Source organism: Hemiscyllium ocellatum, chromosome 20 (assembly GCF_020745735.1).
Source record: "Hemiscyllium ocellatum isolate sHemOce1 chromosome 20, sHemOce1.pat.X.cur, whole genome shotgun sequence".
Taxonomy (NCBI): domain Eukaryota; kingdom Metazoa; phylum Chordata; class Chondrichthyes; order Orectolobiformes; family Hemiscylliidae; genus Hemiscyllium; species Hemiscyllium ocellatum.
Genome location: NC_083420.1, coordinates 4,331,898 through 4,347,667, shown reverse-complemented (window position 1 = coordinate 4,347,667; position 15,770 = coordinate 4,331,898). Strand labels below are relative to the sequence as shown.

The window sequence follows — 15,770 nt, the reverse complement described above, 5'->3', positions numbered from 1 at the left end:
GATGAAAAGAACACAGCATATTTATTTTAAGAAATTACTATTAGAGGGTCATATCTTCCTCTGGTTGCTAATGTGTGAAATGTGGTCAATGCTGGTCCTCATTGAGTTCCCCCCCTTTTCAGCCAGAAGAGTTGAATGGCCTATTCCGATTCACATGTCCACTCAGGATCACCTCTGGTCTAACTGGAAAAAGCACAGATTCTTAAAGGAATGAAGGAGCAGATGGAAGTTATTTTGAGCTAACCTTTGTGAATAGTCTCCACCATTGCCAGTTCCGTAGTTTAAGGTAAGCTGCACAGTTTCTCTGAATGACTTTCATTGCATTGAGCTGCTGCTGTCGTTTAGCGAAGGCCCTGTAACCAGTTAGAGAATAGTCAGCATCCCACACTCACACCTTACAACAACAGATAACAAAATAGATTTATTTTAAAGTTAATTCATTCCCGGGGTGAGGGTGTCGTTGGCTGGGTCAGCATTTAATGTCTGTCTCTAAATGCCGAAACAGCAGTTAAGAGCCAACTACCATTACAGTGCGTCCAGAGCCACACATAGACCAGACCAGATAAGGATTGCAGTTTCTTTCTCTAAAGGACATTAGTAAACCAGGAAATTTGGCTTGTCCATAAGGCCCTTCACCAACCTATACAAATGTACCACTGACAGCAAAATGTCTGGATGCATAACAGTTTAGTGTGGCAACTGCTCTGCCCAGGACTGTATGAACGACAGAAGATAGTGTGCTCAGCCCAGACCGTCACGGAAGCCAACCTTCTATCCATTTACACGGCTCACTGCTGCGGAAAGACTGCCAACATCATCAAAGACCCCGCCTACCCCAGTAATGATCTTCTACAACCTCTTCCATCAGGAAGGTACAGAAACCTGAACACACGTATCAGCAGATTCAGGAACAGCTTCTTCCCAGCCGTTATCAGACAGATGAATGGACTCTCTAGCCTCAAATAATGCCGATCTTGCTACCCCTGATCTCACCTAGCGCACACCCTGTACAATGTAACCGGTATGCCTCCATCTAAGTCTCTTTGATCTGTACATCCTTGCTCACTATGATCCGCCTGTACTGCTCATAAACAAAACTTCTCACTGTACTTCAGTACACGTGACAATAAGTCAATCAGATGGGTTGTCCCAGACAATCGATTCATTGCCATCAGTAGTCAATTTATTCCAGCTTTTTATTGCATTCAAATTCTATCTGCTGTGGTGGGATTTAAACCCATGTCCTCAGGATATTACCTGGGTTTCTGGATTACCAGTCTAGTGATACTGCCACACAGCCAGCACCTCCCCTAATGGTAGCTTGGTTACAAAATGCTGGACTAACGCTCATCAACATTGAGTGCATTGCAAAATGTGAGAAGGTACTTGTGCAGTACAAAGGGATGTTTACGGCCTGCTCACTTTCTGGCCAGGTAGCCTCGGCTTCGAGCTTGGAAAGAAATGATGACGTCTGTAATTTTCAGGTCTCTCTCCTCTTCTAGGTGAGCCAGAACTCCAGTTCGGAAGAAGATCTTACTCTGTCCAATTCTGTACAGGTTAGAATCGAGTTCCAGGGATTTGATCTAAAATAGTCACAATGCATTTTTAACAGCAATTTTGAGTCTCCATTAATAGACAGAAAAAGAAGTAAATATCCTGCTGCCTCTCAACTGCGATAAACAAGTTGTTAAAGTAACATGTTGTGAATGGACACTGTTGAGTGAGAATGTACAAATTGCAATGGCTTTAACTTTTAAAGCCAGGTATTTCCTGATGTGACAACGCTGTCACTTCAACAAGTTTGTTTTGTCCTTGAGTTTTTTTCCAAGAGAGGTCATAAAGGCAGAGGTGCTGAAATATCTGGGCAAGAGCCCACTTTAACAATGGCAGGGGAGTGGCCTGTTCTCTCAGTTCAGGGATTTTTTTGTAGCAGCGAGAAGCTGCTGCAATCCTGAGAAAGGTTCCATGCTTCAGCAGATGATTCTTGACTGGCTTTCTCTCTGAAATTTCTCCTCCTTGTAAGAACCTGTGTTTGAATTTACCTTTTGCTAAAGGGTGCATTTACGGGGTGTTGCAGGAATTGGAACATCTCCTTAGTTAAGTTGCAGTATCGAGTCAGTTGAGTTTTCAAATAGTTAAGTTATTCTAAATTTCACTTTTCTTTTGTTCGTGTTTCAATTGTAATGTTTAAATAAATTCTGTTTTGCTTAAAGCCAAATGGCTTGACCAGGTGCATCCACTCCATATCTGCCTTTAAAATAATAAAAAGTTAGGATCTGGGCTACCTTCTGAAAATATTTTGGGGGGATGGTGTGTGTCTGGCCTGACCCATAACCAGCTGATCAATGTTACTAACATATTCCTGGTGACTAGGTGTCCGATGATGTATTGCTGATATGAGTTATCTGTTGAAAGTACCCACTTGTATATTTTGGGCATATTCGTCTTTGCAAATTTCCCATGGAAAATCCAGGAGTTGCTGATAAATGCAGGCAGACCTCAACAAGCATCAAACTTCAAACTATCTGACCACTGCATGACACTGTTTCGGTTCAGTACATCCACCCCCTGCTTCTCTCAATTCATTACAATGAGTCCTCACTTAAAATTGTTGCTCCATTCTGGAAAGTCACAACTTTAAGTGAAACAACTTTAAGTGAACCATGGGTTCCCATAGGGATCAATGTTAAAGACAAGGTTAGGTTCTTTCCAATATTTCTCACCAAGGAAAAAAAGGGCAGATTGAAATACTGTCTCATCGATGTATAATACTCTGCAATTCTTAGCTGAAATATCTGACAAAATGTAAAGGAAGTAGAATATATAATGAAAGAGAAGCTCAGGATATCTAATCCTTTTAGATTGATTTGCCTCTATCTAGTGGTAGACTTTTGTATCAACTGAACTCCTGGGAATTCCTGCAGTGACCAGTGTTTGTCACTAGATGGCAATCAAGGCTTCAGTTAAGGTCCTAGATGCCAGGACCCAGAAGAAGATCTGAAGGAACTACAATCACTCCAGAGGGCAGGGGTCAGGGCCTGAGGAGCAAGGGCAGGAGATGAGGGGTGGGAGGATGCAATGCCAGAGGTGGCAGTGAAAAAAGGGGATGGGGTGAGGGGCAACTGAGGGTAAATGCAGAAATGCTATGGGAAAGGTCATGGAAGCATGCAGAACAGGGAAGGGGTGGTCTGTGGCGAATGAGGTTGAAGTCAAACTCCAAAAATTAAATGAATATACTGACACTATGTTCTTTACAACCTTAATGTGAAACAATGTTAAGTGAGACCACGTTAAGTGGGTACGTCACATACCATAAGTACACAGGCCTGTTTCCCATCCATGAACCCTTTTGGAATGGCGCCTGGTGTTAGGATTTCGTATCTATTAAAAAAGAACAGAATATTTGATTGATAATTCACATAGTTATCTAGTTCAGGTTAAATGATAAAGCGACGTTAGTGATTCAGTATCTACAAAAGCCTGAACAACTCCCAGGCTGTGAATGTCAGTTTGAGCCAATTCCCACCTCCGCAACGCCCACCTGGAAAGACGTACCCACTCGAGGTTCCGATTGTCATTCTGAATTGGGGGCAGGAGGTGAAAATGGTGGGGTTGGGGACATTGGAAAGAATGCAGAGCCTGCTGGGGGCGAAGAGGAAGTGGAGCAGGGGAGATGGGTAAAGGTTTGACCTCAGTGAAAACAGGAATAAGCCATAGGCCTCCCCACCAAAGCCTCCCATCTCACACTCCATCACCCCTCTGGCCCTCAAACACCATCCATGTCAATCAATAACCACCTCCCATCCTTGAAAGCCCATATATCGACTCATGCTCCTAGGGCCCATCATATTCCACCCACCCCCCCACTCCCACCACACCCCCAGGTTTTCTTTAATTTATTCACAGGATGAGGGCATTGTTGCCTGGGGCAGCATTTATTGTCCATCCCTAACTGCCCAGAGGGCGGTTAAGAGTCAACCCTATTGCCGTGAGTCTGGAGTCACATGGAGGCCAGACCAGGTAAGGATGGCAGTTTCCTGCCCTGAAGGGCATTAGTGAACCAGAGGGGTTTTAAAGACAATTGATTCCTGGTCATCATTAGACTCTTAATTCCAGATGGATTAACAATCCAGTGATAATACCAGTAGGCCATTATCTCTCCATGCTAACCCATTCCCTCGAAATGAAACTTTGCACATTATAAATGACTCTATATTAAGTGATCCAACTTGAAGGCTTAGAACAGGACCTAGGGACCAGTTCTGTTCATTCAATCCTCTGTAAAGCATCTGTAGATTGGAAAACTAATTTTGGATTTATCACTTTGTCCCATTCCTGGGCCTAGCAGCCACCAACATTCCCATTACCTCTGGCGGAATTCCTGGAAGATAATCCTGTTTGGGAATCCCTGTCGGCAGATTCTGATCCCTTCCAGAACACCATTACACCGCAGCTGCTCCAACACCAGGTGGGCATCCAGTTTTCCGGCCTGTTCGAGTAAACCTCAATCAGTCAACTTCAGCAAAGTCAAATAGCTTTCAAGCCATTGAGCGTGTTTCAGACAGAGATAGATATGTTCATGAATTAGTAAGGGGATCAAAGGTTACAGGGAGAAGGCAGGAGAATGGGGTTGAGAAACATATCAGCCAGGATTTAAGGCGGAGCAGACTCGATGGGCTGAATGGCCTCATTCTGCTCCTCCATCTTATGGTCAGTCCACTCACTTGCATATTTTTAAGTTTTGTCTAAACTTGAAACACTCGAGTTCATTGTGAATGGCTAATCTGGTTCTCTTCATGATTAAGGTAAAGTCACCATCATCCTACTGGGTCATTATATTAGATTACTTACAGTGTGGAAACAGGCCATTCGGCCCAACAAGTCCACACCGACCCGCTGAAGCGCAACCCACCCATACCCCTAACCTAACACTACGGTGTAATTTAGCATGGCCAATTCACCTAATATGCACATCTTTGTGACTGTGGGAGGAAACTGGAGCACCCGGAGGGAGAACATGCAAACTCCACACAGTTAGTCGCCTGAGGTGGGAATTGAACCCGGGTCTCTGGCGCTGTGAGGCAGCAGTGCTAACTGCTGTGCCACCGTGGCGCCCACATTAGAGAGAGATGATTGGTGGTAGTTTAACCTGAGGGTCACCATGCCTCAGGTGACGGGGAAAGGTTGTGAAGAGAACCCTTGAGGATAATTCAGTCGGTGCTGGGATTGAACCCATGCTGTTGATGTCATTCTGCATCACAAACCAACTGTGGAGGGACTGAGCTAACTGACCCACTTAAAATACGCTTGGAAATCATTGTTAAAATGGACTATGAATATTCAACTTCCATCACCTTTTTCTCATACCTGAGACCTTCATAGACTAAAGGGACTTCTGAAAGAGGATTGGTATTGACTTAAAATGGCTGTTGATTCAAGTTCATCAACAAGGATCAGTCTGAACCACAACTAATCTCGTTATAAAAGTCTTAAAGAGATTGTGTTTCAGACAGCAGCTTTTGAGCAGTAAAACAGAGACAAAAAGAAATGATTCTGGATTAGTGGTGCTGGAAGAGCACAGCAGTTCAGGCAGCATCCAAGGAGCAGCGAAATTGACGTTTTGGGCAAAAGCCCTTCATCAGGAATAAAGGCTCCAATGCATTTCGTCCACATCCCGCACTTCCACCCTCAGACCCCACCCCTCCAATCGTAACAAGGACAGAATGTCCCTGGTGCTCACCTTCCACCCTACCAACCTTTGCATAAACCAAATCATCTGCCGAAATTTCTGCCACCTCCAAAAAGACCCCACCGCCAGGGATATATTTTCCTCCCCGCCCCTTTCCGCCTTCCACAAAGACCGTTCCCTCCATGACTACCTGGTCAGGTCCACGCCCCCCTACAACCCACCCTCCCATCCTGGCACCTTCCCCTGCCACTGTAGGAACTGTAAAACCTGTGCCCACACCTCCTCCCTCACCTCTATCTTAGGCCCTTCCACATCCATCAAAGTTTTACCTGCACATCCACTAATATCATTTATTGTATCCGTTGCTCCTGATGCAGTCTCCTCTACATTGGGGAGACTGGGCGCTTCCTAGCAGAGCGCTTTAGGGAACATCTCCGGGACACCCACACCAATCAACCACACCGCCCCGTGGCCCAACATTTCAACTCCCCCTCCCACTCTGCCGAGGACATGGAGGTCCTGGGCCTCCTTCACCACCGCTCCCTCACCACCAGACGCCTGGAGGGAGAACGCCTCATCTTCCGCTTTGGAACACTTCAACCCCAGGGCATCAATGTGGACTTCAACAGTTTCCTCATTTCCCCTTCCCCTACCTCACCCTAGTCCAAACTTCCAGTTCAGCGCTGACCCCATGACTTGTCCTACCTGCCTATCTTCTTTTCCACCTATCCACTGCACCCTCTCCTCCCTGACCTATCACCTTCATCCCCTCCCTATTGTACTCTATGCTACTCTCTCCCCACCCCCACTCTCCTCTAGCTTATCTCTCCATGCTTCTGGCTCACTGCCTTTATTCCTGATGAAGGGCTTTTGCCCGAAACGTCGATTTGGCTGCTCCTCAGACGCTGCCTGAACTGCTGTGCTCTTCCAGCACCACTAATCCAGAATCTGGTTTCCAGCATCTGTAGTCATTGTTTTTACCTCCAAGAGAAAGAAATGAACTGATAGCACCAAGAAGCTGAAAGTCTCCCCCTCCCTGTCTCTCTCAACCTTTAAGTCTGTGCCCAATAGAAAAACAATTTGGTCAAGAATTTAGTCAAGATCAACAAATATTAAATAAGAAAGACTTTGCTGAAGAAATGAAACAACAGCTAAGAATTGGGAGTTATGTCATTATCACCAACTTAAAGACTCTAAACAGGCCTCGCCTCCCCCCCCCCCCCCCCCCATTTATATTTGAGCTTATTACCTATGTTTGTGTGTGTGTGTTTAATATTGTGGCTTTATTTTTTCTTAAGGGTAGTCAGTAATAAAATTATTCTTTCTTACACTCAAGAAAAGTGTGGAATTTTCCTCCTATGTTTTGATCTAGTTAATTACATTTTAGTGTCAAACTAAACATTAAACATTTTGTGTGATTAACCGAGAGGAGATTAAAAAGCAGGGAGCTGATTGTGTCTCCTGCTCTAGATGAAACAATATTCACTAAGAAAGAATGTGTCTGTAAATTTGACTGTGACTATGATTGTAAATTGCTAAAAACCATATGCTCAGTCCCTCTCATATCAAGTATTTAGCTATAGTAAAAAAGAAAAGTTTCAACTCAACATTTCCTGTTGTATTTTCTGATTCTGGTGAGAAACTCACTGTCGAATTAAAATGCTGCCATTTTATTGAGTGTTGCCTTTTGTAGCTCACTCCTTTTGGCTGGTAAACTGATTAGTACAAGGCAGGGTTACCGTGAATGTGACACCAATTAGTTCCTGGGTCTTTACAAATAATACAACAATGTAACGCCATTTGGAATCTTTCTGGGTGAAATCGACAATGAACATTCTCATGAATGTGCAGACAGGATCGCGCTAGCTTACTCTCTTTTCGTGGTTTGGAATGATACAGCGCACAAAGTTGGGGCTGGTGTTTCGCAGCGTTGTCATGAGTTTGCCCAGCTGCTCCTTGTACAACTGGCCCACCGTGCGGAACATGCCCTTCTTTGTTTTTGAGGCTCCCTGGATACTTTCACTCATTTTAGCCACTTGGTCCAATCCAACAATACGATCCACTTTAAAGGAAAAAGGAGACACAGTCAGTTTTGAGCGTTTTGTAGACACCTGAAATCAAAGGGCTTTCTGACTTGTTTTTGTTGAATCGAGTGTCAAACGCGGACATAAGGAGGCCATTTATCCTCTTGACCATTCTGCTGTTTGGTGGCCTGGCTCCATCAAGCTGCACTTGTCCCTTCCCTTAATACCTGAATGTTACTCAGAATCACTTCTGGGCAGCATTCATTCCTCTCTGCATTTAGAAGAATGAGAGATATTTTAGTACTTGGGAGGTGATATTCTAGTGGCATTATCACTCGGCTGTTAATCCAGAGACCCAGGTATTGTTCTGGGGGACCTCTGTGTGAATCCCATCACAGCAGGCAGTGGTATTTTTATGTGATTAAAAGTCTGGAATTAAGGATCTCCTGATGACCATGTATCCATTATTGATTGTTGGAAAAACCCTTCTGTCTCACTATGCCCTTCAGGGAAGGAATCTGCCATTCTTACTTGGTCTGGCCTACATGTGACTCCAGACCCACAGCAATGGGGTTGGCTCTTAAACTACCCTCTGGGCAATAAATGCTGTCCAGCCAGCAACACCCTCATCATGTGAGTGAATTAAAATAAAATTGAGGGTGTGTAAGATACCAAAGAGGATTAAAAAGTAGATGTAGAGAGGATATTTCCTCATGTGGTGCAATGTGGAACAAGAGGTTTCGGATAAGGGGGCAGATTTAAAACTGAGATGTGAGGGGTGTGAATCTGTGGATATTGTCTAATATCAGGACGTTGAATAAATGTAAGGAGGAGATAGATTTTAATTAAGCAATGAGTAGAGGGTAGAGCAGTGCTGACAGGGAAGTGGAATGGGGTCTGAGGGTGAGATCAGCTCTGAGCTATTAAATGGTGGAACAGTCCTGGGGGGCTGAACTCATTCTAATGACCTTAAAATCAATCAATCTCAATTTTAAAGTGAATTAACTAGTGACATTTAGCATCAACTGCTATTTGTGGATAAGAGTTCTGAACCTCTGCTGACCTTTACGTGTCAAGGTGTTCTCCCGTTTTCCTGCTAAGAGGTTTTGGACTATCTCTGAGGCTATGTTCCCTCGTCCTAATCTCCCTGATCTAATGGGGAGACAGAAATGCGTTGGTCAGAATTGGCTAGCACTGGCTATTGTCATTGCATCAGTAATCCAGAGGCCCAGGCTAATCCCTGGAAGACGGGGTTTCAAATCCCACTTTGGCAGCAAATGGAATTTATATTCAGAAATGATGGATCATGAGACTATCACTGGTAATAAATCTATCTGGTTCACTAGTCCACTTTGCCCACCCTTACCTGGTCTGGCCCACACGTGACTCTAGTATGTGTAGGTGCTTGAATCCACTGTTTAGTAAATTAGTGATCGTTTAGCTGAACTACCAGGGTCAGCACTATCTATTAGGGGAGGGGTCAGGGTATGGGTCAGATGAGGTGCAGAGTGCATCAGGATTACTTGGATTGCAATTTTCAGGTCTGGCTGGGATGTGGAGGAATTTTTACCGAGCCAACCCCCTCCATCACAACACCCTGAATGGAACTGCTTCCTCAGGCAGAACAGCATAGGGATTTCAGGGACTGGATCTACAGGAATGAGGTTGACTCTTAATTGCTCTCCAGAATCACCAAGCAAGTCACATGTCAAGCAGCAATGTTTTCATCATTATTCATTCGGGGATGTGGACGTCTCTGGCTAGACCAGTATTTATTGCCAGTCCCTAATTGTTAAAAGGCAACCAAATTGCTGTGGGTCACATGTAGGCCAGACCAGGTAAGGATAGCAGTTTCCTTTCCTAAAGGACATTAGTGAACCAGATGGGTTTTCACTGGCCTTTGACAATGGTTTCATGGACATCATTAAACTCTTAGTTCCAGATTTTTAAAAAAAGCTAATTCAATTTCCATCTACCAAGGCACAGCGTGAATCCAGTTCCCCAGAGAATTACCTGGATCTCGGGATTAATAATCTCATGATAACACCACCAGGCCATTGCGTTCCTTAATGATGGATGGGGAACAAAACCTGACCTGCCTGACACACCCAATGCTGTGAAAGAATAAAGAAATGGAAACAGTTTCTCTTGAGCTACTCTATCAATTCCCGTTAAAATCTTTAAAAAGTTGAATAAATCACCACCTGAAATATTTGATTTTTGAGAAAGCACAAACTCTGTGCTATCCCTTCCAGCTGTTTAACCCAAGTATCATTCGAGTAAATCTACTTTGTCCTCTCCCTCAGCCCAATGTCTCCTTCTCAAGGTGCAGTGCCCAGAACTGAACACAGTATTCCAACTGTGGTCCAACTAGGACTTTGCAGAAGTATTTGTTCATCCTAAAATAATATCTCCCCCACGACAATAATACCCCTGACAATATTCTCTTGTTCACTTCTCAGAAGGAGCTGTTTCCTCTAGATTGATGGTGTCCTTTCCAGAACCAACCATAAGAAATTATGACCATAAAACATAGGAGCAGAAATTAGGCCATTCAGCCCATTGAGTCTGTTCTACCGTTCAATCATGGCCAAGGCGTTTCTCAACCCCATTCTCTCATTTCTCCCCATAACCCTTGATCCCCTCAATACTCAAAAACCTATCTACCTCCGTCATAAATATGGTCTCTATGTCCTGGCCTTCACAGCCTTCTGTTGCAATGAATTCCACAGATTCCCCACTCTCTGGCTGAAGAAGTTTCTCCTTATCTACGTTCTAAAAGGCCTTCCCTTTACTCTTAGGCTGTTCCCTTGGCTCCTAGTCTCCCCTACCATCTCCATTGCTGCAGTCATAGTGCTGAGAATTGGAGGAAATAGTCAGGAAAGTTCTTGTGCTGTTGATTACTCACTCTTCATTCATTTACAAGTGTACATTTTTTAAAAAGTCTGTGGGATGGATTGCACAGCCTAGCGTGACACTCTAGCATCCAGAAAGTTAACATTTGAAATAACTGTTGTTGGTTCATAAATGATCAGTAACGTTCTCACCATCCCGCCATAGTTCTGCTACGTATTTATCAGATGATTGGTTGAGCAGTGAAGCGACATTATCATTTAATGGATCCATATTCTTGGTCAGCCAGTTTCCTGCATTGTAAGGCACCTAGAGAATAAAGCTGACTGTTAATGTCTTCATGCTTTACATTATTTCATGATACCCCACAGGACTCTGTGATTCTATTCTTAATTAATAACATGTTGGAAAACAAAGCATTCATTAAAATTTCTCAGAATTTGTTTTTCTGAAGACCCTGATTTTTGTTTATTTTCTCTGGAACAGAGAGTTCCCAGAAACACAGTCTCCCTCCAACCAGGAATGACACAAGAGGTTGACACCAGTTCTATGGAACAAACATGTGTTACATGGCTGGTGGATGGAGAATTCAGTTGAAGCATAATCAATGCACCAGGGTATCAGGAGCAAAACGTTAGGAGGAAAGTGAGGGCAAGCTCAACTGGAATTCAACATTTTCAGATCTGTAAGTAAAAATGGATTTACAGATTGATTTGACAAGCACAATTGCTTTTGAGAACAGAGAGTGTCAGGCTCCTACCAGCTGTCTCTTCCTTATCCAGACCACTTGTAAAATCCATCTATTGCAATTCTTGTAATGTACTATGTTTAACTGCAGATGTTTCACAGAGTTAGGCTTCGAAAAGCAGTTGATAAACCCATTTAATGTTGATTATTTGTTCCCTACCTTGCCAGCGTAATGAACTATACAGAAGTCTCCCTTATCCTTCAGTTGCTTAGGTTTGGCGAATTTTGTGTGGTTACCCAGTTCCTGAACCACCTTCTCCACAAATGACTTGTCTGTGGCCTTGGGGAACCAACATTCCTCATCCAGCAAAGACAGAATACCTGGTGGGTTCGTCTGGAAATGAGATTCAGACAACACTTAACCGACTCAGCAAGTAAAAACAGAAATCCCCCCATACAGCTGTTTGTTGATGAGACACAATGAAACGTTATAAATATTGCAGCCTGTCCCATTGCAGCCTGGATGGGGGATTGGTTCTTTGGACATTCTAATTCCCAAGTGGATTCGTTTCTTTAAATCTCGGAAATGAAAATGAAATGATTTGTCTTGGTAAATAATTGTTTAAAAATGTAATAATGCTCATTATTTGAAAGAAATGTGAATGGTAAACCTGTTTCTTCACTATATTTCATGAGTAAGGTTTTGTTCCTAGGTCTGCTTCACACAGAAGGGGATTCATTAAATTCCAAAATTCCAGGGATTAACAGTAAACCCTGGAGAAGAGGTAAGAAACTTGATGAAGGATGGGAATCAGTGTACATTCAGTTCAGGAATGGTGTCAGAGCAGGGAGATGTATTGAGAGTCATTTGCTCCTATCTGACACATCTTATAAGGAGATGGCTGGAAAAGGGTTCTGAGGAAAGTTCACTGGACCCGAAATGTTAACTTTGATTTCTCTTCACAGATGCTGCCAGACCTGTTGAGCATTTCCAGCATCTTCTGTTTTCTGACGTACAGCATCCACAGTTTTTTCGGTATCTTATAAGGAATCAGAAACTCTACAGTGTGGCTTATTTTATAGATAATGACAACTAGGATGGGTAGGGTAATGGATGGTGAAACTCTGAGATTCCTGAACGGGTTGGGAGTGAAATGGAAGTGGATGGACCAATGGGAGATAAAATGTAATGCACACAAATGAAAAGTACCATGCAGACAAAGGAAAATAACACACAAATTCAATGAAGGGTGCTGAAATAGCGATGAATGAAGCCTACAGAAATCTGGCAGTCTGAACAGTTTCACTGCTAAACAAATACTGAACCCCTATCAGCAATGATACGGAGATGCCGGTGTTGGACTGGGGTGTACAAAGTTAAAAATCACACAACACCAGGCTGTAGTCCAACAGGTTTAATTGGAAGTACTAGCTTTCAGAGCGTTGCTCCTTTGTCAGGTGATTTGTGATTTTTAACCTATCAGCAAAACCCTCATCATACTGAACTACAGAAACACGTCAAAGGTTCAGATACATAATTCTTTGAAATTTGTATCACAGGTAAACAGGCTGGTTATGAAGTTGTTTAGCACACTTGCCTTCATTGCTCAGACCTTTGACTATAAGAGTTGGTACATTATGTTGATGTTGTACAGGATGTTGGTGAGGTCACGTTTGGAGTACTGTGTGCAGTTCTGGTCGCCCTGCTATTGGAAGGATATATTAAACTGGATACGGTTCAGAAAAGATTTAACAGAACAGGGTGGTTTGAGTTATGCAAGTAGACTGGATAAACTGGGATTCCTTTCACTAGAGTATAGGAGGTTGAGTGGTGACCTTATCGAGGTTTATAAAATCATGAGGGATATTGATAAGGGGATTATAAAAGGTCTTTTCCCTGTGATGAGAGAGTTCAAAACTAGGGGTGAGAGGAGAAAGTTTTGAAAAAGGAGTGACATTTTCACACAGAGAGTGGTTTGTGTGTGGAATGAACTGTCAGAGGAAGTGGTGGATGTGTGTACAGTTACAATGTTTCAAAGACGTTCAGATAAGACCCCAAAATTGGAGCTGTAGTGGACAGTGAAGAGAATTACCTCAGATTACAACAGGATCTTGATCAGATGGGCCAATGGGCTGAGAAGTGGCAGATGGAGTTTAATTTAGATAAATGTGAGGTGCTGCATTTTGGGAAAGCAAATCTTAGCAGGACTTATACACTTAATGGTAAGGTCCTAGGGAGTGTTGCTGAACAAAGAGACCTTGGAGAGCAGGTTGATAGCTCCTTGAAAATGAATTCGTAGGTAGATAGGATATTGAAGAAGACGCTTGATATGCTTTCCTTTATTAGTAAGAGTATTGAGTACAGGAGTTGGGAGGTCATGTTGCAGCTGTACAGGACATTGTTTGGGCCACTGTTGGAATATTGCATGCAATTCTGGTCTCCTTCCTATCAGAAAGATGTTGTGAAACTTGAAAGGGTTCAGAAAAGATTTACAAGAATGTTGCCAGGGTTGGAGGATTTGATCTATAGAGAGAGGTTGAATAGGCTGGGGCTGTTTTCCCTGGAGCATCGGAGGCTGAGGAGTGACCTTATAGAGGTTTACAAAATCATGAGGGGCATGGATAGGTAATAGGCAAAGTCTTTTCCCTAGGGTGGGGAAGTCCAGAACTAATGGGCATAGGTTTAGGATGAGAGGGGAAAGATATAAAAGAGACCCAAGGGCATCTTTTTCATGCAGAGGGTGGTACGTGTATGGAATGAGCTGCCAGAGGAAGTGGTGGAAGCTGGTATAATTGCAATATTTAAAAGGCATCTGGATGGGAATATGAATAGGAAGGATTTGGAGGGATATAGGCTGGATGCTGGCAGGTGGAACTAGATTAGGTTAGGATATCTGGTCAGCATGGATGAGTTGGACTTGAGGATCTGTTTCTGTGTTGTACATCTCTATGACTCTGTGATTCTCAGTGCATCAATAGGAAAGGTTTAGAGGGATATGAGCCAGAAGCAGGGAAGTGGAACTAGTTTAGTTTGGGAACATGGTCTGTGTGAACTGCTTGCACTAAAGGGTCCATTTCTGAGCCATGCCTCCATGACTCTGATTCTGTGACTGGCAAAAAACAAAGATAGCATTAAAACAATGGACGTAGCACAGAGAAAAACTCCAAGCCTGATCCCAAAAGTGTAAGTTACGAGGAAAGACTGCAGAAACCTTGCTTTCTCAGCTTGGAATGGACATGTGTGAAAGGTGATCTGAAGGAGGGGCATGAAACTTGCAGATGATACAGAAACAATTCATTTACAATTTGACTTTAAATTAAACATTGTGAAAATAGAATAATGGAATACCAAGTAAACATAATTAAAGATAAGTTTAGAATTGATATTGTGATGTGAGATATATGATTTATATATATTTTATTATTTAATTCTGGGATTTGGACTTTGAACTAGTGGCATGTGGGTTTGGTATGCATCTATGAAAGGGTTTAACAGCGCAGATAATTATTGAAAAAGGTTTGATTAAATTCACAGTTTCTAAAAATCTCATTACCACTCTTTCAATCAGTTCAATGCAGGGCTGCAGATCCAGGCCAAAGTCAATAAAGTTCCATTCAATGCCCTCTCTCTGGTACTCTTCCTGCTCCAGAATGAACATGGTGTGGTTGAATAACTGCTGCAGCTTCTCATTGGTGTAATTGATGCAGAGCTGCTCAAAGGAATTGTCCTAAAAAGAAAAAAATCAAAAGGATGTTTGAATGTCAGAGTTTTTCAGCATCCTTATGAGTGCTGCAGGGGGAAATGCATCTATTATTTAAGAAGAGACATGAATTGGCAGTGTAGTCACCACAGTCACGTTAGAGATAGAGAGAGAGAGAGAGAGAGAGAGAGAGAGAGAGAGAGAGACGGCTGGTGGTGGTTGTGTCCTGAGGGTCACCATGCCTCAGGTGAGGGGCAAGGTGGAGAGGATAGGAACTTCATAGCAATCCTCACCAATATGGGATTTGAGCCCCTGCTGTTGGTATTACACTGCACTGAACGAACTGAGGCTCAAGAAGGGAATTCTTCAATTGCTCTGAAATCTGATTACATTGGGCTTTTGAAAATGTATATCATCTTCACACCCATTTTTTGTTCACCGTAGATGTAATGGCAACATTTGTAGAATAGATTCATTCAAAGATATGCAAAAGTGTCTGATCGGGAAATACCCAAGCTGTCACATTTAAAGGACTTCCTGGATACTGCATGAACTTTCAACATAAGGATGCAGATTCTCAATACCAACTCAAAATTCTTCCCAGTGAATAAACATTAACAATGAGGGAGAGCTTCAGTGCGGTTCTGTAGTCTCCTGCTCTGACTTCAGCAGGAGCTGAAAAGGTAATACTGACAGTCATTTCCAGCTTTCTAACACAGTTCCTCAATGATGCTGATCCCCAAAGTCCCAGCAACAGATTACAAGGATTGGGGTGGCAATTGCAAATTAACCTGCTCATTTCAACACCATTGGATG

The 15,770-nt window shown here is 43.0% G+C and overlaps 1 protein-coding gene across 3 annotated transcripts in view; it reads right to left on the bottom strand.

Moving 5' to 3' along the window:
- The window catches only part of LOC132825314 (myosin-11-like), a 189,621-nt gene that overhangs the window by 45,456 nt on the left and 128,395 nt on the right, over positions 1–15,770 (bottom strand). For all 3 annotated transcript variants that reach the window (XM_060840427.1, XM_060840428.1, XM_060840426.1), the window contains exons 13-20: positions 14,808–14,981; positions 11,474–11,647; positions 10,761–10,875; positions 7,561–7,751; positions 4,368–4,489; positions 3,312–3,381; positions 1,423–1,583; positions 245–353 (exon numbers count right to left, since the gene is read on the bottom strand). In XM_060840427.1, coding sequence (XP_060696410.1) covers positions 245–353; positions 1,423–1,583; positions 3,312–3,381; positions 4,368–4,489; positions 7,561–7,751; positions 10,761–10,875; positions 11,474–11,647; positions 14,808–14,981 — 1,116 coding nt within the window. The remainder of the gene's footprint in view (positions 1–244; positions 354–1,422; positions 1,584–3,311; positions 3,382–4,367; positions 4,490–7,560; positions 7,752–10,760; positions 10,876–11,473; positions 11,648–14,807; positions 14,982–15,770) is intronic.